At 38.8% G+C, this 26,314-nt stretch overlaps 1 protein-coding gene across 15 annotated transcripts in view; it reads left to right on the top strand.

Moving 5' to 3' along the window:
• PIEZO2 (piezo type mechanosensitive ion channel component 2) overlaps nt 1-26,314 on the top strand; it is a 314,952-nt gene that overhangs the window by 93,059 nt on the left and 195,579 nt on the right. For all 15 annotated transcript variants that reach the window (XM_055799791.1, XM_055799795.1, XM_055799802.1 and 12 more), the window contains exon 3: nt 18,174-18,299. In XM_055799791.1, the coding sequence (XP_055655766.1) occupies nt 18,174-18,299 (126 nt within the window). The remainder of the gene's footprint in view (nt 1-18,173; nt 18,300-26,314) is intronic.

The following is a 26,314-nucleotide window of genomic DNA, read 5'->3' as shown; positions in this document are numbered from 1 at the left end:
AAGCTGCTGATAATTTTCATAATTCAGAATTTGGTTCTGTGGCTTGTAACTCATTATTTATTATTATTATTAATTATTATTATTACTACTTTGAGGCTCTTTTAGATGATTATGCTAATCACATGGAGCTGCCTCTGTTCCCTGACTGGCCTTAGTAAGTTTTTAGGAAATATTTAGGGGACTGGGAGAGACTGACAGATAAGGATTACTGAATATTTTTCAAAATATGGAATAACTTCCTTCTTATTCCTCTCCCTTTATCCAGATACTCGGTCTGGAAATTTCTAAGCTACCACAGGACTCCAATTCACAGAAGAGTCTATGTGTTAGAGCTATACTTGTAGATAAGTGTAGCTGTGAAAGGAACTATGTGAAAGATTGCTCTTGCGTCAAGGCAATTCTGGAGGAGTGCAGGGTGAGAAGGTAGAATTGCAGGAGCAATTAGATGCTTAGTGCTGCCTAAGCTCCATTTTAGATGTCCAAATAAAACCACTGGCTCCTCAAAATCTATGACCAGCTGCCAGGTAACCTCAAGTATCTCAGATTCATAGTATGGGAGCTATCTCCATCAACATTCTCCAGTTTGGCTTGGTAAGGCTGAATTGTCCGATATCAGTACCATTGAAAGACACAGATTCATGTCCCTTAGCCTGTTCTCCCCAGGGACAGAAGCTGGTAGGTTCAAAGACAATAACAGGATGCAGCACTTGAGGTTGGTGGTCATGGCATGGGAAAGTGAGTAGATCTGTAGTTGAGGACTGTGCAGTTAATCTGACCGTTGTGTAAGGCTTGTTGGAGTTGAACAGACCCCAAGGTCTGGGCAGGCGCAGCAGCAGCCTGTGATGGTGGTACACTGGGCACTGGCATCTGAGTTGCCTTAAGCAAAGGAGGAAGGTGAGGCTGAATTGCCCAGCCAACACAAACATGTTGCCACCAGAGAGGTGGATGCTCTGGCATCCCAGAGGAGGTGCCTGAGTGTTGGCAGTGGGTGGGATGCCTTGCCTGGCAGCCCAGCTAGGGGTTAGGTATCCTCTTGCCAGGCACCCTGTGAGCCTGTGTGTCCCCAAAGTGATGTGCTCCCTTTTTGCATATGATTTGACACCACTGTCTTACTATCAGCAGCAGTGGAAGAAAGCTTAAAATTGACAGCATCCTGGCAAGTAGATGTGATCACTGAAACACCCTTAAAAATATTTTGGAGGATTGAAGTGACTAAATGAGACTGGCATTGTCATTGCAATTCTCCCAGTTCATTTTTTTGGTCTCTGCCTATGCTTTCTTAAAGGTTCTGTGCCACTTGCAGTGTGTTTTAGAGGATTGCCAGTTGAGGTGCATCACTGCTGTAACATCTTGCAGAACTTCTGTAATTCTTGACAGTATTCTCTGGAAAAGTCTCTGTAGAGATCTTTGCACGTCTAAAAAATGTCATCTTCAGAATACTGCAGATGGGAACTTTTTACCATGTTCCTTACTTGGTCTAAGGAACAAATGTTGGTGAGAGTGATTTCTGTCTTGTTCTATTGTTATTGTTATTGTTGTTTTTATTATTATTATTATCTAAAAAAAGATATAGCGGTAGTGTAAAGGTTGAGCCAGAGTTGTAGTAGTTATGTAAACCTCAAAACCATGAGTTTAATCTTGAACTTTAAAGGAGGGTCCTTTAGATTAAAGACAGAGAAAAGTTAGGCAATGTTAATCATACCTAATGGAGATTGACTCAGTTGTAATTAAAATAACTGATGTATTTTAATCCATGCCAAAGTTTGCCGTAATGGCTTAAGTATGTGGGATCATGTCTTGCTGATGTGTTTGCAATAATTTCATTACTAGATGTCTAGGATAAGCTACCATGAGGTGGCTACATAGAAATGTGTTCACATCTGAGCAGACAAGGCTGTAAATAAAAATGCTAATTCCCTCTGGGAGTTTCTTTAAAATGCTTAAAAAAATAAATAAAATTTACTCCTTTTCTGAAGATTCATTGCACTTGTCTGGAAAGAGTACGGTTCTCTGTAACTAAGGAACAGTTGACATACACAAGGAAACATGGTATAATAATAAAAGAGAACACTGCTTCTCCCTGTGTTTGAGGAGCGCAGAAACCCAGAGAGCTGTTCATCTACTGTCATGGCAGGCTGTCATGCTCCCAATATTTGTGTTGGGCATCAGTGGAGGGTCAGGGAGTGAAATATCCATATTGCACTGCTGGAAACTCAGATTGTGTCGACAGTGGAGTAGAGCCCAGGTTTCGGGGGGGGGGGGGGGGGGCGGGGCATACGTGCCCCTCATGGGATGCCAAGGCAGACCAGGCTGGTCTGGTCCATCTCCCCCAGTGATGGGCAATGTGGGCAGCAGGCAGGGGTTGCACATCTCCCTGCCGGAGTGCCTGGTGCAGTGTTTATGCATTTACATTTTAATTTCCCAGCTTTTAGGTGTGGGACAGCATGACTGCTAATGTGACTGCGTGCACAAGTGTGCTCAGACATATATTACAGAGAGAGAGCTATCTATTATATAGAGAGACCAAATGTTGCCGTGGTGGTGTATAAACACAAACATGGTTACATTAGCACAGTTTTGCAAGGTTGCATCACTTACATGTGGCAAAAAGCCCTGAATGGGCTCCAGAGATTATCCCCAGCAAATGGCCCTTTGTAGCAGCCCTTGCTGTCATCTATTAAACAAACCCCATGCTTGTACGAAAAAAGCCAATTTAGTGCTGCTTTAACGTGTCACTAACGCTTCAGAGGATGCTTGCTAATGCTGTGTGTTGCTGTTCTTTCTCCCAACATCCTTTTTCCTTCCATGGTTTCATAACTTTCTATGAAAAATTCCTAGTGAACTGTTATTAATTTGAATGTGCTTTTAAAAGCGGAATATGTGCTGCAAAAAAATCGAGCTTTTTTTTTTTTTTGTGAGGAAATGCTGATATTTGCTGAAGTGGAAATTCTTCACTTTGCTATGTTGAAAAAATTACAAAGAAAATACCTAAGCTTTGGTAAGTTCAAACTAAATAGTTGTATTTTTGATTTCTTGAGCTGAACAGTGGCATTTCATCTCTCTTGCCAAGTGTTGTAAAAGTTCCTTTAGCAACTTGAATTTCAGCCTGAATTATTAAATGCTGGCAATCAAAAATAGAATCAGACTTCCACTTTTGTGAGCTTTGTGAACATCACTTCATATTAAATATTTTTGGTGTGTTGTAGACTAAGAAAAGGTCTGAATTTATCTGACTGGAAAATAGCTTAGGCTACTGACTCTGTACTGAATACAGATGTGTTTTATACCAGGAATTTGTAAGACATATAAGTGTGGGGTTTTTTGACACTGGACTCCAGTATTTCAGTTGGGATGCTGGAGTAACATCAAATACACATTTTCCCCTTCATTATTGGACTTCATAGTTAAATACTTTTTGAATTGTAATAATCATACACAATTCATGGAAGTATGATGTTTTGGTTTTTTACACTTCACTCTATTATACATTAGTAATGCACCGTGTTGGAGTCTGAATTGCTTCTACTTTAGTTCTACTTCAGTCTTAAAAGACAAGTAGCAAAGTATTATGTACAAGAAAACAGAAACAAGCAAATTAATTTAAAGTAAGACTGAATTTTGAAGTGGTTTTGTTACATATACCAACATGAAACAGCCAGGTGACATTTACATTTGGTTCTGGTTTTGATATAGAGATAAAGCTGTACAAAGCAAAATTTTTCCTTTCCCGGTGTCCAGCATATGCCATGATGGAGCTGTTGAAGCACAAGTGTTTTCCCTTAAGACTGAACCTAGATGACAAAATAGATTGTGCATACTGTTGCTTCCCAGCGTACAAGTGAGACTACTGTGCTGTGAGCTGAGAAAAAGGTTGTATCCTTAGCATATATTTTGTGGCTAGTATGTGTTGTGTACTTCGGTATGTACACAACAGGTATGTATATACATACATACTGCTAAACCGAAGTGTGTCCGTTCTTATCTCCATAGTAGTTTGAAAAGCAAGCTTTGTTTCTTATTTCAAAACAGTATTTTTTATGTTATCCAAAAGTAAAGACCCATCTATATGCAAGTGAATATGTTGAACTTCTTTCATATTAGAAATGTACTCGTTCTCTCCTAATCATAAAAACCCTTGTATTTTTATCTTTCAGGCAAATTTTTATTGAGTTTTTCCAGAATAGTCATAACAATAGTAATAATAATCAGATTATGCTAACTGCACATTAGACAGTATGCTACTGCAATGATGTCAGTGACTTAGAGGGCATTCAGAGGTCATATAGTTCAATAAGTTTATTTTTTGTCTTCCACACTTGAATTTCCAGGTCATTAATTCAAAAAGAAATTAATTCTTCTTTGATTACTTATCTTTTTAGATAGAGATAGGAGAGAGATGTTTTCTGTGCGCCCAAGCTCAGGCTCTAGAGACTTTTGAAAACTGCCTGAAACCTCTAGTGCTCTTCAACATTCAACAAAAGGCATAAAGTGCAGGATCACAGGGCTCTTTTGGGCACTTTGGCAGCTTTGAGCTGATATTTTATGGTGTCAAAGTCTCTTTGTATAACTTTCTGGGTGATTAAAAACACCTCGGTAGTCGTTAAAAGTCTACTTGGCTCGTCTTCCTGCATGGTCTTGAAGAACAGTAGAGGTAAGTTTCGTGGTTCTTTTTCCAGATCAAGACTTGTAGCTCACACTCCATGGTAGATAACTGAGACACTGCTTTTATGAGTTATGAAGAGCACAGGAATATCTTCATCGCTTATGTCCTCCATAATCTCCACACTTCATGCCTCTCATCATTCCCTTTGTTGTTGTTTTTTTCTTTGCCTGCGAAGGCAACATCAGTAATCATCTAAAACCTGGGCCATGAAAGCAGCGAGCTACTCTATTGTACTTCCTTGCTTTGCAGGATGCTAAAACCATACCCTGTGAAACATGGTAGTACATATATTCCAAGCCATCACCTTCCATGCCATTTCCATATTATTACTCTCTGTATGGATGGGCTTTATTGTTCCACACCTAAATCTCCTACCACAGGGGAAAGTATTTAAAAGTGCTCAAGCAGCAACCCTTTCTAGCAAGCATCCACAGCAAGAGGTGTAAATAGTGCAGTCCTTTATTCCAGTCCCTAGTGCTTTTTGCGAGAGTTGTCTGAGGCTGTTGTCCCACTGGCCCTACTGTTGTCCAGGGGATGATTCCAAATCCTTCTACTAGAAAGGCAGATGTGTGAGAAATCCCAGCTGAGTTGCAGTGATGTCTCATATACCACTCCAGAGGCCTCTTGGATGCTGAAATGCTGCTTGGACAACAATTGGACTACATGTGTGCAGAGCACAGGTGCCAAATTCAGCTTCAGTGTTGAAGCAGTTTTACTACATTTGGCTGCAGGTTCCCCATAATTTTTGCTGTACGTGAAAGAATGAAACTACTGATCCTTTTATGTCTACCTCAGAGGACAAAATGCCAGATATATTAGATCTAGTTGGACACAAGCATTACTCAGCCAATGTCTTGCAGTGAATGCTTGGTGGTTGGTTATGCTTAATGGAGAAATATAACTGCTTTGGAAAACATTTTAAAAATCGCACAGGGCCACAGAGAAGAACTCAGGTATTTACCTTTGAAGACGGCACATACTTTCCTTCAGGTGGTTTTTGATGTGTGGATGAAATAAGTTGGTCTATGACAAACTTGATTCATTGTTAGGCAATCTTCCTTTCTATAGGTTCCAGGCACTAAAGTAGATAAATTGTATTTTGAGATAATTTATTTATTCAGAAGCAAGCAGATAAAACTTCTGGTCTTTGAAGGTGTCTGATGCAACATGAGAATTTTGAAGGGTATTTCCCATGGTAGAGATCGGTGGAATTTCCAAGTAAGTATCACATGTGTAGGAGGGCATGCATCTGGTAACCTTTATGCATTCAGCTGCATGTCTGAGGAAAAAAACAAATGATACCTTCAGTCAGTGAAAGCACTGGTTTCCTTTTACCCCACTTGTGTTCTTGTGGGACAAGTGTATATAAAAGCAAATTATTTTTTTTTAAAAAAAAATCACACATAAAACAGTGGTCCCTGAGCTGACATTGTCCCTTGGGAATGCAGTCCAGGGCTTGTGATACATGCATTCATGGAAACATTTAGTTCAGAGCCTCATCAGATGTTGAAAAAAGAAATGTGAATGTAAAGGAATAAAACAGGGAATGAAACGGAACGATGTTGTACTGCTGTATAAAGCCATAATATGTCTGCATTTTGAAGTGGTAGTGGCACCCTACCCTAGAGGGAATGTAGTGGAACTGGAAAAGAATTCAGAGATGGATGTTGAGGATAAATAAAGTACATGGAGCAGTGTCTGAGGAAGCCATAGCTAAGTATGCTAGGGCTCTAGCTGGGAAAAGATACAAGTGAAAGACCGTATGATTGAGATACAAAATCATGTGTGATGAGGAAAGGATGGTTGGTGACCAGTTCTCTTTTTCTCATAGTGTGAGAACTGGGAACAAGCAAAAGGATGTTGTTCATACAGCCAGTAGTTGACCTTTGGTAATTCCATCTGCACAATATTGTGTACGTTGAAAATTCGTGTGGCTGAGAGTGGGGCTGGGGAAGTTAATAGAGGAGAAATTTACCAAACAGATCTGGGTCAAGCAATTTTGAAAAAGATTAGGGGCTTGGAGGGAGTATTAATCTTCTTGTATGCTTCTCCAGAGGTCTGCTTATGGCAGCTACTGCTTACTGGTGAGAATGGACTTTTGGTTTATACCAATGTAGATAAAGACGTTCTTAGCTTCTTTTGTTTTCACAGTTTCCTAATATTTTAACAGTGGACTGTCGGATGATGAAGATTCCAGATTACTAGTCAGTTCCACTGTTGTGTGTGTGGGGTTTTTTTTCCATTGACATCCCACTCTTTTTAGTTTCCTTTTCACTAATTTTTGTTTCATCAGAAATTTAACTCCTTCCAGCTGCTTAAAGATAACTCTGAAAATAGAGGGAAATTTCCTCCCTTCTAGTCTTGAACTTGTTAAATCCAGGACATGAAAAAACAGTAAATTTCTTCCTCCCGTTTTTGTATACTAATACATAACTCTTGACTTTTTCTTACCTGTGTTCATAGTATCAACCATTCATTTTATTCACAGGATCAATTTAAGATTCAGAGTGTCATTACCTGGTATGGATTCTTCTTGCCTGTAAATATTCGAACTTCTGCCATGGCCCATGCTAGCAACCATGCTGGGAAGGAAAGGCATCACTGTTTATTCATTACTCAACTATTCACTTATCTGAAAGACACCTTACTAGCATGCGCTTGACTTACTGTAATGGTGGCCACCTTTTTCCACTTTGCAAAACACAGGATGCATGTTAATTGGGTAAAAAGTAATTGTTTGCTTCTCTCTGCAGCTATTGTCCAAAAAATAGAACAGGTATTATCATATGGAAATGTGATGGTTCATTTATCGTCTGGACCTGTAGGCTTATCAAGGAGACTTCATAGTAAACATTTTGGAGTTGAGTGTAATGTATTATTTGTGCAAAATTCCTTTGTCTGATCCACCTTGATAGACTTGATAGACAATATTACAGTTATGTTTTTACATACAGAGTGATTAAGAGGGAAGAACTGTTGTGTCTGCACACATGTAATTGATATAATAGTGATAATGCAGATCTAGTTGTTGTTCACTGCTGGATGTTCCAATGAATGGCTTTTGCATAGTATTTCCAAGGAAACACTGGTGGTGTCATTAGGAATTTAGCATTTCACTGAGCTCTGCTCTTCCTTAGTATAAGCCTTTTTCTGCCATATTGCAAAATGTTGTGATTTCTTCCCCTGAAGAAATCTAGCATTTCTCCAAGCACAGATGAGTTCCCTGATCTCCACTTTTGAGTGTGTTTACAGTCTACTGTCATGGTTTAACCACCATAGGCAGCTCAGCACCACAAAGGCACTCACTCACTTCCCCCTAGTGGGTTGTGGGAGAAAATCAGAACGGTAAAAGTGCAAAAAACTTGTGTGTTGAGACAAAGACAGTTTAATAGGAAAAGCAAAAGCCATACACGCAAGCAAAGCAAAGCAAGGAATTCATTCACTGCTTCCCATCAGGCAGGGTTCAGCGATCCCTAGGAAAGCAGAGCTCCATCACATGTAATGGTTATTTGGGAAGGAGCACAATAACTTCCATCGTCCCTCCCTCCCTTCCTTTTCCCCCAGCTTTATATGCTGAGCATGATACCGTATGGTACGGGACATCCCTTTGGTCAGCTGGGGCCAGCTGTCCTGGCTGTGCCCCCTCTCAGCTTCTTGTGCCCCCCCAGCCTGCTCGCTGGTGGGGTGGGGTGAGGAGCAGAAAAGGCCTTGGTGCTGTGTAAGCGCTGCTCAGCAACAACTAAACATCAATGTGTTATTGACAGTGTTTTCAGCACAAATCCAAAACATAGCCCTATACATGCTACTATGAAGAAAATTAACTCTATCCTAGCCAAAAGCTGTACATCTACATCTATTTAATTCCACACATAATATGAATACTAGGCAGAATGTGGAAAATAAGATTAATTATGTCATTAATACAGAAAAAAAGTAATTTTGTTCTGAACCTGTTGCAACTGGGCTGGGAGATAAATCAAAAGTTACATTCAGCCAGAGCTGGTATGTCCCAAGATGACATTTCCTCCATTACCATGGCAGATCATTGCCTTTGGCAGAAGGTTATTATTCTGAAATACTTGCCAGAAATTTATTGAAAACTAAGTTTGCTGCATCATCTAAAATATGCATATATTCTGTGGTTTCCAGGAAGATTTCTAAGATCTGCTAGGTATGGCCATCTTCTATGGTAACTCCCTGGACTTCTCTTCAGTGTATGGTCCTTACCTAATGTGTAATTGTGTAACACAACTCAGTTGTGTTTTAGTTTTCACCAGTTTGCCAAGTATGCAAGTCAGATTTGTTGGTCTGCGGTTCTCTGACTTCCTGTAATCTTTTTCTCTACAGAATTTTACAGAATATACAACATAGTGTCTTAGGAAGTTTGTATTTTAATTTCTTTAGAAAGCCACCTGATTTCAGTGAAAGGATACTAACTGATTTTTATGGGAAGCTATCTGATCCTCCCCCATTTGCCTGTGGAATAGGTTTTTGGAAAGTAATACTATTTATTATTTTTTTTAGAAAGAAGGAAGTTTCAAGGCCATGTGGCATGCTAGCATCATAGTATGTTCTTCAAACACCCAAGTCTCTTCCATAAATAATTTGCTTTTCCACCTTGTCTTTCTACTTCCCTAAGCACCTCTGATAAAGAGCGAACAAAGCTATGCCCTTACATAGGTTATTTCAGCTCTATGTAGGTAGGAAGGCTGAACAGTTGAGGTATTTCAGTTCAGGGGCTCTTCAGCTGGGTCATGAGCTACATTATGTTGAGCTAGACATACTGCTGCAAACTCTTCAGAAAGATGTTAAACTCTTTGCAAGAATTCTGCCTGAATTCTGCTCCTGTAGAGCTTCTTGGGGAAGTTTTGCCCATGGTAGCATTTCATAGCACACCTTCCACTGTGACTTCAGTACACATACTTATGCACACTTACTCCCTTGTGAAAACACCATGGTGTAAGGTTCAGTTTGCCATAGCTGTATTAGTCTTATTTACTTAGCCTTCTAGCCTTCCTTCTCACTTTGCCTTGCATCAAATTTGTTTGCTACTTATGAACATACGTGGGTAGGTATTCAAGGGAGAAAATTATTCATGTCCTAGTAAGTACAGGGTTTTTTTAAAAATGTCTTTCAGCTCTGTAGGACATGACCTGATGTTATCTCCCATTACTTGGGAGTTGTCTGGACTCTCTGTTTTTGAAGGAGCTTAGTACTAGGTAGAGTTACCTGCTTTTGTAGGTTGTTATTTATGTAGAGTTACCTCATGACAGGGGGTTGAAGAAAGTAAGTTGCAAGCAATGCTTCTAACAGATAATAATGGCTGAAGGAACTTGAACTCAAAATAAATAGCTAGTAGCAAACATGGAGAGTCTGGTTCCTCAAGGGAAGTAACTGGAACTCTGTATTATAAGCCTCAAATCTGCCTGTGAAAGAACAGCTCTGGCTTAAAATTGCTCAGTGTTCGTGTGTCCTTGTATCTGAGATGATTTTTATTTCCTGTATTTGGCTTGGTGCAGTCACCTGTCAAATTAAGAAGCAGACATCAAGTAGCTGTTGTTTGCTTTGAAAGCTTATGAGTATTATCTGGGAAAACAAAATGAATGGTGAAGTTCTGAGTCTTGTCTGACAAAATATTTTGTTAACAAAATGGTAAATTGCCTGTGTAAACTTGCAAGCCAGAGGTTCTGACTAGCTTGAACGATGGTATTGTCAATTGATGCAGAGGATACAGCTCACTTCTAGTAGTATTCTGGGCACGAAAACTTATAGAAAAAACAGGAAAACCTGCCAGAAGCTAGGGTAAGTATGCATGTATTGTCCTATGCAGCACTTTTTATGTTTTCATTTTTAAATCAGTTTTTTCTTTTTAATTACACATAACAATTTTGACTGTGTTTATCCAAGTCTGGTTGGCATTCCTTCAATGTAAGTGTCTATCTCTAAACTGACTTATTTTCCTTCTTGGAGCTCTGTAGTATTTGAAAAAGAAAAAGAAATGGAAAGAGAATTGTAAGGAAATAGGTAAATATATGAAAGAATATCAAAGAACTTGCATTTTCTGTGCAGATACATAGCCTGGAACAATGTGCTTTAATTTGCTTTAAAAAGTAACGTAAATTTTTTTAGATAATTATGTATTTAGTGATAAACTTACAGATTCTTGTGGTTTTATCGTCTAAGAAATAATATAATTTGAAATGCAAAGGAATACATTATTGTACAAAAAGTTGCTCGGAGTTAAGGAGTCATGGCTTTTTTATAAATTTATTAGAAAATTTTTCTGTTGGGCACAGTTTGCGACATTTGGCTACTTACAGGAATAATAGGCATGTTCAGGAAAGCATGGACAAAACCGTTCAAACATTGAGAAACTTTTGCTGGAAATTCTGCATCTGAAACCTTGTACTTCCCTGGTCTGGAATTCACTGCAGCTGCTTGAGCATGCAGCTTTAAACATAGCTAAAAATAATAGCATGAAATCTTGAACTGTTGTTTGTGGATACACATTTTAAGGCTTGGGCCTGGGCAGGTACACAATAGACCGTGGCATTAGTTAATTACTCCCTATTTTTGTCTTGCTGCTGAAAATCCAGCAAGTGAAATGAGTGGGTTTGTATTTTTGCAGTGGTAATGTCTGCCCGCTGTTTAAGGCTCTAGTAAGCTCAAATCCTATGGGCAGAAGATGATGTTGAAATATAAGATACACTTTGTTGGGGGGAAGCGTTTTCTATTAGGCTAAATATATCTGTGCTTACTGTGCAGTGGAAGGATGGTAGCACTTTCAAGAAAGAGGAAATATTAATTTTTTTTCAGGTGGAAAATGATAGCGTTTTTTAAACCACTGAAGTAATTCCTGGTTACTTCAAAGCTTCGGGATTATTTAAGCATTACCTTTTTTGAGTCTACTTAAGAAGTACACGTAGGACTTAGTGAATAGGAGCTGATAGGCAGTTACTTGGTGGATCAATGCCTTGCCATGCACAATATACAATGTACAAGGCACACCATTATAAAATTTTATTTCTAGTACAGTCCTTCCAAATGATTGTCTTCCTCTATCCCATGTTCGTAGCTTTGTCCCATTTCATTTCAGCACTCAGGAGGCCAAACCTCTAAGCATAACTGTACTGTGCATATAGAAACACTACAGATATTTTGTCTGGGAAAGATTGTTTAGTAATAGATATAACTGGCACTAGCAAGCATTTAGCATCGTTCTTACAGAACCTGAAACCAGAGGGCACTGTCTCTCTGCACCTCCAAAAGTGCATGGGGAAGAGTTGAGAACACTGAGGTTCTGCCTACCCTGCACTGTCAGACATAAGTACACATAAAAACTGTAAGTTAAAATAGAGAAAATTAGCCTCTGCAGAGCACCAGTTTGAACAGCGGATGGTGTGGAGGTATCTAGAAGGGTTTGACTTCCACTGACTTGCAGGCTGTGTGCTTTAAGGCTGTGTCACATGAGTATCGATACCCTAGCAGTGAAGCAGCCCATCTTTTTTGAACCTTTTATGCAACATTGAGAGCCCTTTAGTCCCTGTTCATGTGCTCAAAGATATGCAGGTGCTTAAGTACTTTCTTGGACAAGGCTAAATTGCTTTGTGCCTTGCAAGTTTAGCCCTGTAGTCATCACTGAAAATGTCAGCTGAATTTAGAACTGGTATTTGAACCCTTTCTTTGTCTTCCATGGTTGTCAGGAGGTGTCCTACTGTGTTAAGCATCAATTAGAGCGTAGAGTGCAATAGTACTGATGAATTCGGGAAAGGGGACTGGCCCATATTCCTCAGTATTGCTCATGCCTGAAGTACAAGGTTTTACTGTCAAATGGAAGATGGATATATCGGCGTTTATTTCATGCTTACAAACTTTCACCTGGGTATATGTGTGAATCTATGTTTGACCCTGGTGGCCAAAGTGGCAGATGTTCGTGCTGGACTCAGTGATGACATTTTCCTGTTGATTAGCTGGAACCAACTCTATTTTCCATCACCTCTGAAACTTTGGCAGAAGCCAGCTTCAAATCAAAACGCTTCCCTTGCATTATCTCAGTAAGTTAGTTGTGGTATCTTGAGGCGCTTAAAACAGAGCTGACCAAAGGTGAGAATTCTTTTATTTGGGAAATCATGATGTTTTGATGGTTTTTTTCCTTGCAGATTGCATGACCCCCAAATTTCCAGATTTCTCCAAAGGACAGGGATTTTGAATTAAATATTTTCTTAACTTCCCACCCCATCTGCCTCAATGTACAGTATAGATGCTGTTGACAGACTCCTATTTGGAACCATAGAGCAGGAGGTTAAAGTCTTGGGACCCAGGTTCCTGTTAGGCGCTGAGGTCATGCTAGGTTTCCTGGTGGAAAATCAAGAAGTTAAGATTTTAAGGTTGGCTGAAACAAATTCTTTGTGGATGACTGTCAGCATTGCAGAAATTTACTTCAACCAAGCCTTGTCCCCAGAACTCTTTAGTTTTAAGTTTGTCGGTTACTGATGAAGAGGTTTAATAAAAAATAGATCCTGATTGGCTGCAATAGGCTGTCTTTATGAACTGAAGTGTCACTAGTTCAGGAGATAAATGCACATTAATATTTATCACTCACTGTATGCTATCAAAGATCATGTGAAAAATGGCTTGTCCTTTGGTATTTCATCTGGTGTGATCTGAATTAAAAGTGTGTTTAAAAAAAAAAAAAAAGTTCCCAAGCAGAACTGTCAGAACTGTTGAAGTAGAATGGGAGTGTTGCAGCAGTCTGGAGTACAGCATATGGCTAAAGAGATGTTAGAATTATCCAGAAACCAACTGTCTTTAGAAAATGCCACGCTGAGGTTACATTAAAAAAAAATCAGAAATCCCAGTGCAAAGTAATAGAAGTTTGAAATAAGACACCCAAACATTCTTAAATCTACTCTTTAGGTGAAACCATGCAGCGTACATATGATCATGTTGAAAGACTTATGCTGTTGGAATAGTAAACAGTCTTAAATTGATTTTTAGAATCCATTATTTTCCTCTTCTGTTTTCCCTTTCCCGGTATCATGACGGCATGGAGAATGGATACTGACCCTTTGACCTTACTACCTTCTGCATATAGATGCTTAGTACTACTTATTAAAAAATTAGGATAAATTGTTAGGTTAGCAGTATTATTAACTTTGCTAGGGACTCAACCAGTTTTTTGTTATGCCCCATCCAATAGATCAGAAAGAGAAAAAAAAAAGTAGTGTGGAATAAAAATGCACTTTGCAAGCAACTGGAAATATGATATAATATGATAGGCTCTTTGCAATAGCCTAAGGCTCACAGTCGGATTATTTTGTAAAAGCTGATATGTTTGATTTTAAAGCAGCTCTCAGTGACAACTGGCCATTAAGTTACTAGATGTCCTGTTAGCACACCCTTTTGGAATAAACTTTTAGGAAGTTACAGGTGTGTAAAACCATTGAGTTCTGTCATACTCTGCTGTTTTAGGGAAAGGGGTAGCAGGAAAGATCATAGGACTGCCTGTCTAAACATGAATGTACTAGTTTTCTGTGCTGGAAGTGATGTGAGCAGCAGGCTCCACCTTTGCATGCGGTCATGATGTAGGCAGTCAAGAGGTGCATGTGTGTGTTGAAGGCAGCAGCCCTAGTCGGACGGACACATTCAAATATTTAGTTGTACTGAGGTTACATGCCTGTGGCTGGGGGGGGACATGCCATCACTAATCCAGCTCTTGGCTGGATTACCTTTGAAAAATAAGAAATTGATTCCTTTGCTATGTATGAAAAGCTTTTGGCCCTCTTGAGTCCGGTTTAGTGTTGCAGCTGGGCTGGAGAGAAAGAGGGTAATGAAGCCTTTGCATCCTGACTGGCTTCCTGCAGGCTTGGTTGGGGGGGAGAAAGCCCTGTCCCAGGAGCCTTCTGGAGGTACAAGGAGGCTGGAGCAACCTCCCTGTGTGTTTCCAAGACACAGTGAGATATGTTTCTAAAGCCAAGAGCCAGGCTTCCGTCCTACTGGGTGCCATTAAGAATGAAACACTGCATCTGAAAGCAAACCCACTTAGTCTTTCAGGCCAGTTCTGAGGCACAGCTGCTCTCTCCTCTCTGTTCACCACACTTTGCTGAAGCTGGTGGCATCATGCTGATGTGAGTAAAATCAGAACACAGTGCTCCAGCTACAAACCCAGGTGTTTCACCAGAAGTTTTTTTTTATTTCTGTCTTGATGGACATACATGGGTCTATATCTCTAAGACAAAAATGAAGGAATTTGTGATCTCTTGCATGTCTGTTCTGTCCATGCAGCTTTCTGAACAATATCAATTTCCTTCTCTGTGGGACAGTCAGCTTCTGTTCGTGTCCCCAAGGATTTTCATGTTAGGGCACCTGAACAGTTAAAGTATGTTTTAGCAAAAGGATTGTAACTGTGAGTGAATTAGAATAAATCAAAATTAAAGAAGGATGACAAAAATCTTTCTTCCTTGTCATAAGAATCTCTGTTTTATTTCAGGAGTTTAATTACAGATGTCTCTTTTCTCATTATTTCAGTTCTGTACACATATAGTTAATTTTTTCTTTGTGTAATGTAGAGCTAAGTTTCCAGTAGAAAGTAAAAAATGTAAGTGAAAATACAGTCAAATGGATTTATCCAAGCTCCACTATAAATTGAAACTCATCCCTTATCCAAATCTGTCACTTCTTCCTTGGCATAAATTATGTATCCAGTAATTCACTGATTTTTAGCACTCCCATTTCTCCCAAGTTGTTGATGTTTCTCCAAAACTTTTGAAATCAGGGCCATAGTGTTTCTTGCTCTTCTTCAAATACTACTTGTGTCTAGTTTCTGCTGGCACAGCTGCATGTGATGCAGGCAAAGGGCTCCTGCTCAGTAGGATCTGATGGCAGTCCTGTCCCACTGATGGCCATGAAGGGAGCAGCCCTTGAGGAATGCTTCAACCTGCATTGAACATGTCTAGCTGCCTTCCAGCTGGGTTTTTCCCCTGCCATATTTACCAGTACACTAAGAGACAGTTTCTTATAATGGGTGTTAATAATCTTTTAAAAATTTCCGTAGTTTTTGCAGAAGGAAGTATTTTTTCAACATTTCAGCATTTCAAGAAATATATTTTCAACATTTTCTGCAGTTCCTAAAAGGAAGACAATTGCAAAAGTTAAGGCTTTATTAAACAAATGCTTTGTTCAAAATCTACAATTCAAACATGTTTGTTTTCAAGCTTTAAAAAAAATGAAGTCTACAACTGAGATATATTTTGGAGAGATATAGTAATTGAAATATTGAAAGATGGACCCAAGATTTTTAAAAGTTTTATTTCTTTATGTGGAAACAGTTTGGGAAATGTATGTGTGTTGGCTAACTGTATTGCATTTTTTTTCTCCTTTGGAGGCTGACTGAAACAATTCTATCAAAAAACTTCCAAATCCACTTCTCTATGAAAAATTCAGTGCTTGGTATCTATTGAATTGTTAGCTTCCAAGCACTGAGAAGAGTTTGTGACTCAGGACTTCAGAAATCACCAGACTGGCTTCAAAATCTGTACATTTTAAACACAGCTGTTAAGTCCATGGGGTTTGTGTGGTCAAACTGTTTGTCTCCAGCTTTCAGGTACACAATTTTTCAGTATATTCTGAGCATACAGCTCTCGTAATACTGTGAGCGTGGAATCTGGTAATGCAGGAACACACCACCAAGTATTGAAACTTGCCAAAAAATTGTAAAAGCTAGCAGTCTTTGGATTGCATTACATATGACATCGCATTTAAAAAATTATTAAAAAACATGTAGCTTGTCATATACTTGTTCTTCTAATGATTTTGAAATTATGGGGTATTTTGTTGTTTATGCTTTTATAGTGCTTAAAGTTATTGTCCTAAGCCAGGACACCAGGCAGGCTTCTGCAGAAGAGGAATAAAAAAATTACCTCAGATTCAAAGAATTTAAAATCTAGTCTTATTTTTGTAATGATCAGCAGCTCAGGTTGTCTGCTTTCTGTGTGGACTCTTGTATCCAACCAGTAAAGACTAGCAAATAGGCCATACAAAGCATATATCTAGTGAATGTATCTTCCTTTTCAGATCACAGAAGTTCATATGTAGGCTCGCCCTTGAAATTTTTTATTTTGTTTCAATTTTTAAATCTTTATGAAAAAAAAAAAAAAAAGGAAGTTCATTTCAGGCATTTGGTATTCAAAATCTGCAGCCAAGACAGCGATCGTGTAACAAAAGTTTTGAGTCTGAAGGAGTGAGATAGTCTGTAACTTTCTAAAATCATTGAATCATATTTATCTGATTCTTTGCTTTATGAACTACCATTCTGGCCATTGACAACATGCTTGAACTATAAAAAACACAAAACAAAAAGCTGATTTACTAGCTGGATACAGAATATGAATTGTCATCATCTTTCTAGTAGCTGCTTTTAAAGACACATGCAGAATAAGTGTGAAGAAACCAGGCTGCATGTAGAGTGAACATTTCCCAGGTATACTCTGCTAGTTCTTCTTTTCATAACCTTGGCTTTATTTGTAACCTTGGGTAAGAGTTCCAGCAGTACTTTTTTTCAATCTGTAAATAAAAAAATAACTTTCAAATGCATAAAGTGGGCGGTGTGAAATCTAGGTATAAGATACTATGGGAATAGAACTTTTATTGCAGATAGGTCAGGTAGAGTGATATTGAATGTCGTCTCTTATCAGCAATACAACTTAGTCATGAAGATGCATATTTTGTGAAATACTAATGGTTTACTTTATTTATTCATACCTTGAGAGTTTGACTGCCGGTGATTAAGCTGAATGTTTCCTAGAGGATTTATAAGGCATTTTCGAAGTCTTCGTCAAACATTTTCTATTCACTTTTGGCTATAGATATCCAATAAATCATAGAGGAACTCTGACCAAGTGTATCTGGCACAGGATTCTTCAGTGTGTGCTGAAAATTATTTTCAAAAACTTCTAAAGGAAGAGAAAGAGGGCAGTCTGCACAAAGCAAAGCATTATTTGAAAGTATGTCTGTACTCCTAAGACAAACTGAGTTTTTTGTGGTTTTGTGTTGTTATCCCGCCCCCCCCCCCCCCCCCCCCGCCCCACACACACCCCCTCACCCGTAATTTGTTTTGGAAAGAGTAATTGGACTAACAGGTTTTTATTTTCCCAAGATTGGAAGTATCATCCATATTTTGTCTTTTTACCAAGTAACGTGGCAATAAGCATCATGATGTTATTATTGATGTAAAATTGCTATCTGGAAATGAGAAACTTTTTTTTTTTAATCGAAAAAGTAAAAGGAAATAGTAGTAGTAATAATCATTGTAGTTTGTGATAAAAGAGTACTCAAAGACACTCTAAGTATGCTTTTTGCTATTATGTTGACCCTTAAGGGACAATCATGAGTAATGTGGAATTGACTTGCAGAAATATCCTTATTCAGGATATTTCTACTGGTTTTCAGTATAAAACCTTTAAGTAATGTTTAGAAATTCACCAACTATATGTATGTATGTTTTGTCTTTCAGGGCATACAGGACGATTATTAAAATCTCTGTGTTTCACCAGTCTCTCATTTCTGCTGCTGCACATCATCTTTCAGATTACAATAAACAGTCTTGAAGCTGGAAGAACTATTGAACCTGGTTTTAACTGTGAGTAAAGCCTTATACTTTTTATTAGCATTTTAAGTGTCCAAATGCTTCAGCGGTTTGAAAGGTGAAGTGTTGATGAGAAGGCACTTAGCATTGTGCTCCTGTGGGTTTGTAGCTTGCTTCTGTTTTCCAGCTTCTTACCTTAAGAATTACTGGTAGGGCAAGAAGACAAGAAATGAGGTGTATTAACTCTTTTGTTCCCACCGGAGCTGCATTTTCTTTGGATTTACCACTGATTGTTGTATGTCTTCATCTTTCAGGCTTTCTCAGTATTCCCTCAGAAGCTGAGGCGGCTACACTTTCTGTTATTAGATCATAATCCAATGTATCAAGAATAAAATGAGATGTAGTAATGAAGACCCCATGTATGTCTCTGTCTGATGGAACTGTCTTAAGTTGTTCATTTAATTTAACTTTAAATCTTGACACCAAGTTTTATGTTTCTGAACAGTGTTTGTCTCTTTCTTGCCTGTGTTGTATGGGGAAAAAGAATTTAAAATTTTTATATATTGCATGACATTTTCTATCTTCCTGTCTCAGGAAATGTTCTTCAATAATTCAGAAGCAAACATTCCTTATTTTGCAGAAGTTAATTAAAATATCTGTCCAGTGATCTGGATATGTAAACTCCAGGTAGAAACTATTTGTACTTGTCTTACAATGCTTACATTTAACTTTTAAACCTGTCAACTTACCTTTGATAAATGTCTATTTAATTTATCACCGAGTATGCTGCTGCCACTTGAGTAAATAGTTGTACTACAATTCAACACAAGAAACCTTATGTGAAGTAAAGCATTTGACTTAAATTAACAAAATCCTAAGGAAACTTGGAGCAAGCCTTAACATTTCACCTTTAACTCAAACCATTTCTTAAAGTAAAAGGCATAATTGTGTTTATGAAATATCAGTTTTAACTGGAATGTCTTGGGCTTTGTCAAATCAGACCTTCGGAGTCTAAAAATAGATTATTTTTTTTTTTTTTGAAATTGTGTATTATTAATTAAGTGAGCTAGATTAGTTGCTTTCCTGTATCTGTTTAACATTCTTATGACTAAAACTGCATGATTTTAGATTAATTGTATCAGCTACACACTGTTTGTATGAGTAGAGAGTTCCTAACTGTCAAAGACAGAGATACAGCCGCTGGCTTTTTCTTCCTTCTGTGGTGGGAAACAGGATCTACAGTGGGAACTGATTAAAAGAATTGCTTTGTCCTGAAGAGTCCACTCCAGAAGAAACAGAGAGAACATACCATTTCTGTCTGTTCGTAGCAGTTGCTGAGTGCAACAGCTTCTATTCCAGCTGCCATTAATAATAATTTCCTTACCTGGGGCCTCACAGGACAGTGGGTATGGCTGTACGTTAAATATGCCTCACTGCTGTCTGACACTGAGGCCAGTTGACATGAAATGACCCACATCCTCACCATTAAGCTCTCTTTGCCTCCTGGGCACAGAGGATGGGTTGAAGTTGCCTGTTGGGGACAGTATTCGTCCCACAGGAGCTTTCATAGGAGAACTCCCTGCCTGAGTTGTCTGGGAGATAAGTTGTTGGCCAACTGAAGTGGTTCCCAGATTGTTTTATCGATATGAAAAATTCAGCTGTTGAATATCAGTGCCTGATTATGTTTGTGGATTAAACTGGCACTTCTTAATTTACTGGTATGGCTATAGTCAGTGAGCTTCAGGTGAAGCTAATGAAAAGGGGAACGTAATAGTGGCATTATGGATGCTGGACCTCCAGGGTACTGAAGAAGTTAAAGAAGGTATAAAAACCATTGTGAATGAAGAAGACAGAAAAGGCCGAGGCTTTGGCTAGATCAGGCAATAAAATCTATTACTGTCATTAAATGGCACCAAGGTATACCTGGTTCTGTATAGGTGAGGAGAAGACAGAATTCCCACTCCAGAAAGTACTTTGGTAGTACTTCTGCTTGTAATTATTTGGTGAGCCCCGCTGTGTTTCCTGTTCCCAGCTATATGAGTAATCCTTTGCAAAACTGACTACAGCAGTGTGCCAAGCCATGGCTGCAGAAACAACAGCAGTGTACCCATAGTATCTGCAGTGTTATGATCTCTGCATTTTAGAGTTAGCTGTTAATGTTTATTTAACTCTTTCCACTCAGTAAGAAGTACGGAAGTATAGACTGAAAGACTGGAGTTTTCTGTTTCTCTATCCAGACCCGGATCAACTATTAATAAAACATTTTTTTACAGCTGTTTGTCTTACTCTTAAGCCCTGTGTGCCCCACTGGAAATACTTGACAGTCTCTTCTGATGCTTATCGTTTGGAAGCTTTTCTCCCGTTAGTCAAAATATCCTGTCTTCCTCCTTCAGTCTAATGTGGAAATGGAGAAAAACTTTCTGTTAGTTTTTATGGTTACCTGTTACGTTTTTGAAGGCTGCAGTCATGTCTGTCATATGTACTCTTTTCTCTCATTCTCTTTTCTTTACACAACTTTAGTCTCTCCAAACTTTCTTCGTGCGTCATGTTTTCTGGGAAGGAGATTAGTCTTATCGTTGTTGGTCTACTTCTGTTTTCTCCAAATGTCCCAGATATTTCTTGAAGTTCAGTGCCCAAATCTAGGCAGTATTTCAGCTGAGAATTTACTAGTACAGACTGATGTATAATAATTACCCAAGTGTCTGCAAGTGACACTCTCTTTATGTATTACTATATGGTACTTCTTGCACCAGTAGCATTGTCTCACACTTTGTGATTCACTGTAACCCAGAAATCCTGTTTTGCAGAACAGACCATTTTTTCTAATCCCGTATTTATGTAGTTGAGTATTCTTACAGTGTAATGGAAACGCATGTTTGCCCATCTCTTTCAAAAATGGTTTGATTTATCAAGACTGTTCTGAATTCTATCTCCCAGTTAGTTTGTGGCCCTCTCTTATAGGGGCCATATGCAAATACGACCTTTAGGGGGGATTGGCCGTACTAAAATGTTTGATTTTTCCTTTAAATGTTATCTTTGTTTTGATTTTGCTGAAATTGTAATATCTCTCTGAGTTTAAATTAAACTGTAGAGCACTGAAAGAGTTATCAGACATTATGGCAGGACCCCTCTTGATACTCTACCACATGTCTTGGGCGGTCCCTGCTGACTGGAAGCTAGCCAACGTTATTCCAATTGACAAAAGGGGCATGAGGGAACACCCAGGGAGCTACAGACCCATTAGTCTAACTTCAGTTCCTGGAAAAATTGTGGAGAAGATTATACTGGGTTCTGTTGAAAGGCATTTAAAGAATAATGCAATCATCAAGCACAGTCAGTATGGGTTCACAAAGGGAAAGTCCTGTTTAACTAAATTGATATTCTTCTATGATAAGGTCACCTACCTGGTGGATGAAGGGAAGGCAGTGGATGTAGTTTTTCTGGGCTTTAGTAAGGCTTTTGACACAGCCCCTCACAGCATCCTTCTGGACAAGTTGTCCATCTGTGGGATGAGCGGGTTCACAGTGCGCTGGGCGAAGAACGAGCTGAACAGCAGGGATCAAAGGGCTGTAGTGAATGGGGCTGCACAGGGCTGCTGACCGGTCGGCAGCCATGTTCCTCGGGGTTCAGTTCTAGGGCCGGTTCTGGTCCATACATTTATCGACGGTACGGATGCCAAAGTTGAATGCGCCATTAGCAAGTTTGCTGATGGTACTAAACTGGGAGGTGCTGTTGATGTCTTGAGAGGCAAGATGCCTTGCAGAGGGATCTGGATAGATTGGAGCATTGGGCTGTGATTAATGGGATTAAATTTGACAAGTCTAAATGCTGGATTCTGCACCTAGGATGGAGCAGTGCTGGGCACAGGTATGAATTGGGAGAGGAGCGGCTGGAGAGCAGCCCCGCAGAAAGGGCTCTGGGGGTGCTGGTCGGCACCAGGCTGCTGTGAGTCACAGGGTGCCCGGGCAGCCCAGGGGGCAAACTGCGTCCTGGGGGGCATCAAACAGCACAACCAGCCGGTCACAGGAGGTGATCATCCTGCTGTGTTCAGCACTGGTACAGCCTCGCCTCGAGTACGGCGTGCAGTGCTCAGAGCCACAATTTAGGGAGGATGTGAAGGTCCCTGAATGTGTCCAGAGGAGGGCAACAGAGCTGGTGAAAGGGTGGGAAGGGAATGTCCTTTGAGGTGTGGCAAAGGACTCTGTGTTTGTCTGGTTTGGAGAAAAGGAGGTTGTGGGGTGACCTCATGGCGCTCTACAGCTTCCTGATGAGGGCACGTGGAGAAGGAGGTGCTGATGTCTTCCTCCTGGGATCCAGTGACAGGATGCGTGGGAATGATTCAAAGCTGTGTCTGCCAGGGGAGATTTAGACTGGACATTAGGAAGCATTTCTTTACCAAGAGGGTGGTCAAACACTGCAACAGGCTTCCTCTGGAGGTGGTCGATGCCCCAAGCCTGTCGGTGTTTAAGAGGCATCTGGACAGTGCCCTTAACAGCGTGCTTTAACTTGTGGTCAGCCCTGAAGTGGTCAGGGAGTTGGACTAGATGATCATTGTCAGTCACTTCTGACTGAAATAGTCTATTCTATTCTATATATTGCCCTCATGTAAATGTGGTGAAAGTACTGTAAATGTGTACTTTTGGTGCACTGCTTTCTAGGCTGAGTAAAAAGACAATATGAAGAGAAAGGGGAAAAAAGTGTAATAGCAAAAAGGGCAAAAAACATCACAATTATTTTAGTTTATGTTTATTTGCTTATTTTTGCTATGATAAAATATGTGAAATTTTCTTTTGTTTCGACAGTTATTGTTCCCTCTCCTGCTTTCATCCTGCAGGGAAATTAAAGTTGATTCTACAACTCCATAATTTTTACTTCTAGAAGTGAATGCATCAATGTTTCAGCCTAATTCTATGTTATTTTAAAATTGTTGCCTTTGTTAATAATTCATGTATTAGATTATTGTTAATAATCTTAACTCCTGACAGCTTCAGAGATGGGTGAGAGGGGGGTATACTTTGTCTTAAAATTTTGTAGGTTAGTTTTTCTCAGTATGTTCAGATGCCAACTTCTGAATCAAAAGATCATTTTCTGGTTTTAGTTTTTCTTTTCACACTGCTGTATTAAAGCCTCTGAAAATATTTTCATTTTGGTAATAGAAACACTTGAAAAATGTGTAAATTAGAGGTGTGATACAGACTATCACCTCTTAAACCTTATACAGTTATAGTTTCATTTTGGAAATGAAGAACAACCATCCCTTTATCTTTTACATCTAGAAGAAGTTTAATTTGGGCCATCTGCAAGAGCAAAGCAGACATGTAGAATTTCAGGCAAATTTTAAAATATTTTGCTCTTATCCTGGACTTAGGTTATTCAAAATCAGTGGATAGATAGTGTTTAGGATAAGTAAATCCTGGAATGTTTAGCTGCTTTATTTTATTATTTTTTTCATCCCCTTCCTCTTTTAGAGCTCATATACCTTCTCTTTCAGGATGGCTACAAAATGCTACAGCATTCTCTAAGTTATATCGGAGCTGTCTATAGGCGGGTTGATAGGGGTTTAAAAATGTTTGGCCAATAGAAGGTTCTTGTTTCTTCAGAGCCTTGTGAGTATTTCCTAGCACTAATAAAATTCTGTTATTAGAACTCCTTATTTAGCTTAATGAAAGATTTCTGGTTAGCCACAGCTGCACTGTGTGGAACTAGCGTTGAATACTGCCCAGATAGGTTCTTTTTCAAATGGGAGTTCATACAGGAAAGAAAAAGAATAAATACTTATAGCCTTTATAGGCTGAGCTGGGCTACTCTTCTTAAGCCATCTAAAGCTGGTAATCAGTCTTGTTTCACTGATGATCTCTCCATAAGAGAATCTGATCTTGGGATGTAGTAGTATTCATGCAGTAATACAATTTCATTATTAAATTTGTACTTCTGATGGAATAAAATTCTGATTATTACGTTAGGTAACGTCTTTTAAGTATAGAATCTGCGAGCCAGGCAATTGAAAATTAGATCACCAGGTAACATAGAGTCTCATTCTTCACTATGCACACTATAGTTCTTTCCTAGGACTGATTTTAAACATCTTTGAAAATGGCTTTTCCACCAGCAGGAATGTTTTCCACAATGTTAACTTTAAACTTTGCTTCCAATAAATTAGTGCAATTATTCCTCATCATACTACTTCTCTGCAAGTGTATCCTCTTCGTGGTTTTAGTCAGTCTGCAAAATTACTCCAGTTTCTTTTTCTCTGACTTGTAGTGGTATACATCCATTTTTTATTTTGTGCTGACTCTGCCGTCTCTTGGTTTGCAAGATCCATTCTGCAAATGGATCTACTGAAATGCTTATTCTTTCAGAACAGTATTTTAGCCCATGAGAAATGCAACCAAGAATAGTTCAACTATTCACTAATTAAGTCTGTATTCAATGTTTGTTGGAATATCAAAAGGGGCATTTAAGGTATTTCTGGAATATTTTTAAACATCAAATAATAGAACAGATGGAGCTGAAATAGATACCTTGAAATCCTTCTAAACACTTTCTATGAATCTCTGCATTTGCTTACTGTGTGTAGTTTGGGTGCTTTATTTAGAAAATGGTTATGTGAGGAAAAAGGGAGAATAGGCTTAAAGTACCAAGTTGCCTAGATAGCTTCTCTGTTAGATCATGGGAACTAAATTCAGATACTTCTCTGTCCCCAGTATGCAGTGGCGAATGTCAAACAAATGCATGCCACCATTGTGGAATCATAATAACTTTCTACTTTAGATACATTTTTAAATGATTTCTTGGCTAAAAGAGCATCCTGTGTTTGCATTACTACCAGCGTGTCCCTGAGGTTTTGGGTTATATTAGGAAGCAGCAATACCCAGTACAAATAAATTAGGTTTCACCATTTATTGAAAGCTCGGACTCAGGATTGCAGCTGACCTTTCATAGGAATGAATAATTACTTTTTCCTATGTACCTGGTGAGTTTTCATGTCTTTTATACCCTCCTGAGTACGCTTTTAAGGTTGTGCTGGTTTAGAAAAGTACTGCATCTGTAAAGGCTATTGTTTTTTAGTTGGATTTATTAACCTATTTGAAATAAAGATGATTGGCTTACTTATAAAGGGGCAAAAGATGAAGAGTTTCTTAGAGAGTTTTGTGTTTCTGTTTCAAAGGTGAGTGGCAGATGCATGCAGTTCTTTCAAATACTTTGATTTACTGCCCCAACTCCTGCCTGGAGTTTGAGTGTATCTCATGGGGTCTGGTCAGCTGCTTGGACACATTGTTTCAGGAAAGGCTGCCTTGAAAACAAGTATTTTGAAAATACGGAAAATCTTAAAATACTATTTAATAAAACAAATATTCTGATAATTTCCTGACCATTAATTGTCTTCATAATTTTGACAATTTTAATTTAAAAAATATTACTTCATATGAAATTAAATTGATCCAAATGGCACTAAGAAAACTTGTAAGCTTATATAAGGAACTCACGCTCCTGTGCAGAAGTCATAGCACAATAAACTCATTTTAATGAGTTTTTTATGAGTAATTAATTTTAATACTGAAAAAGTCACTATATCCTCTGGAAGGGTTTTGTTTACCAAAATTGACAGTTACAGTTACCCACATTAGAGAGTATTCAAGCACTTGCATAGCAGGCAAACCAGCTCATTCTTTTCTAAAAAAGCACATCCATTTCTCACTGACATGACAGAGACTCAAGGTGCCATCCAGACTGGTTTAGCTGCAAAGCACAGAGATCTTCAGCCACCTCTGTCATGTGTGTAACATACTCTTCCTTATTTTGTTTAATGAAATCTTCATTTCAATGTTCAAGAGTCAACCTCAAACCTGAGCCCTTCTTTGGACCTCATACCTGCGTTTCCTTACATTTCTTTATTCTGGTATGTGTAGAGACCAAAGTTTTAGTCTCTCTAGCAGTTGTCTTGGGCTGTTGTAGTTGAAACTGACCGTTTTAAGCTTAACTCAGTTTAAAAATACATGTTTAAAAGCAAACCTTTATTTCATTAAGAATGGGCATTATCTTGCAAAACATCTGCATTTTAATCGTAT

This window comes from Falco peregrinus, chromosome 3 (genome assembly GCF_023634155.1).
Source record: "Falco peregrinus isolate bFalPer1 chromosome 3, bFalPer1.pri, whole genome shotgun sequence".
Classification (NCBI taxonomy): Eukaryota; Metazoa; Chordata; class Aves; order Falconiformes; family Falconidae; genus Falco; species Falco peregrinus.
The sequence above is the reverse complement of the archived record's forward strand: the minus strand, read 5'-3'. Positions and strand labels throughout refer to the sequence as shown.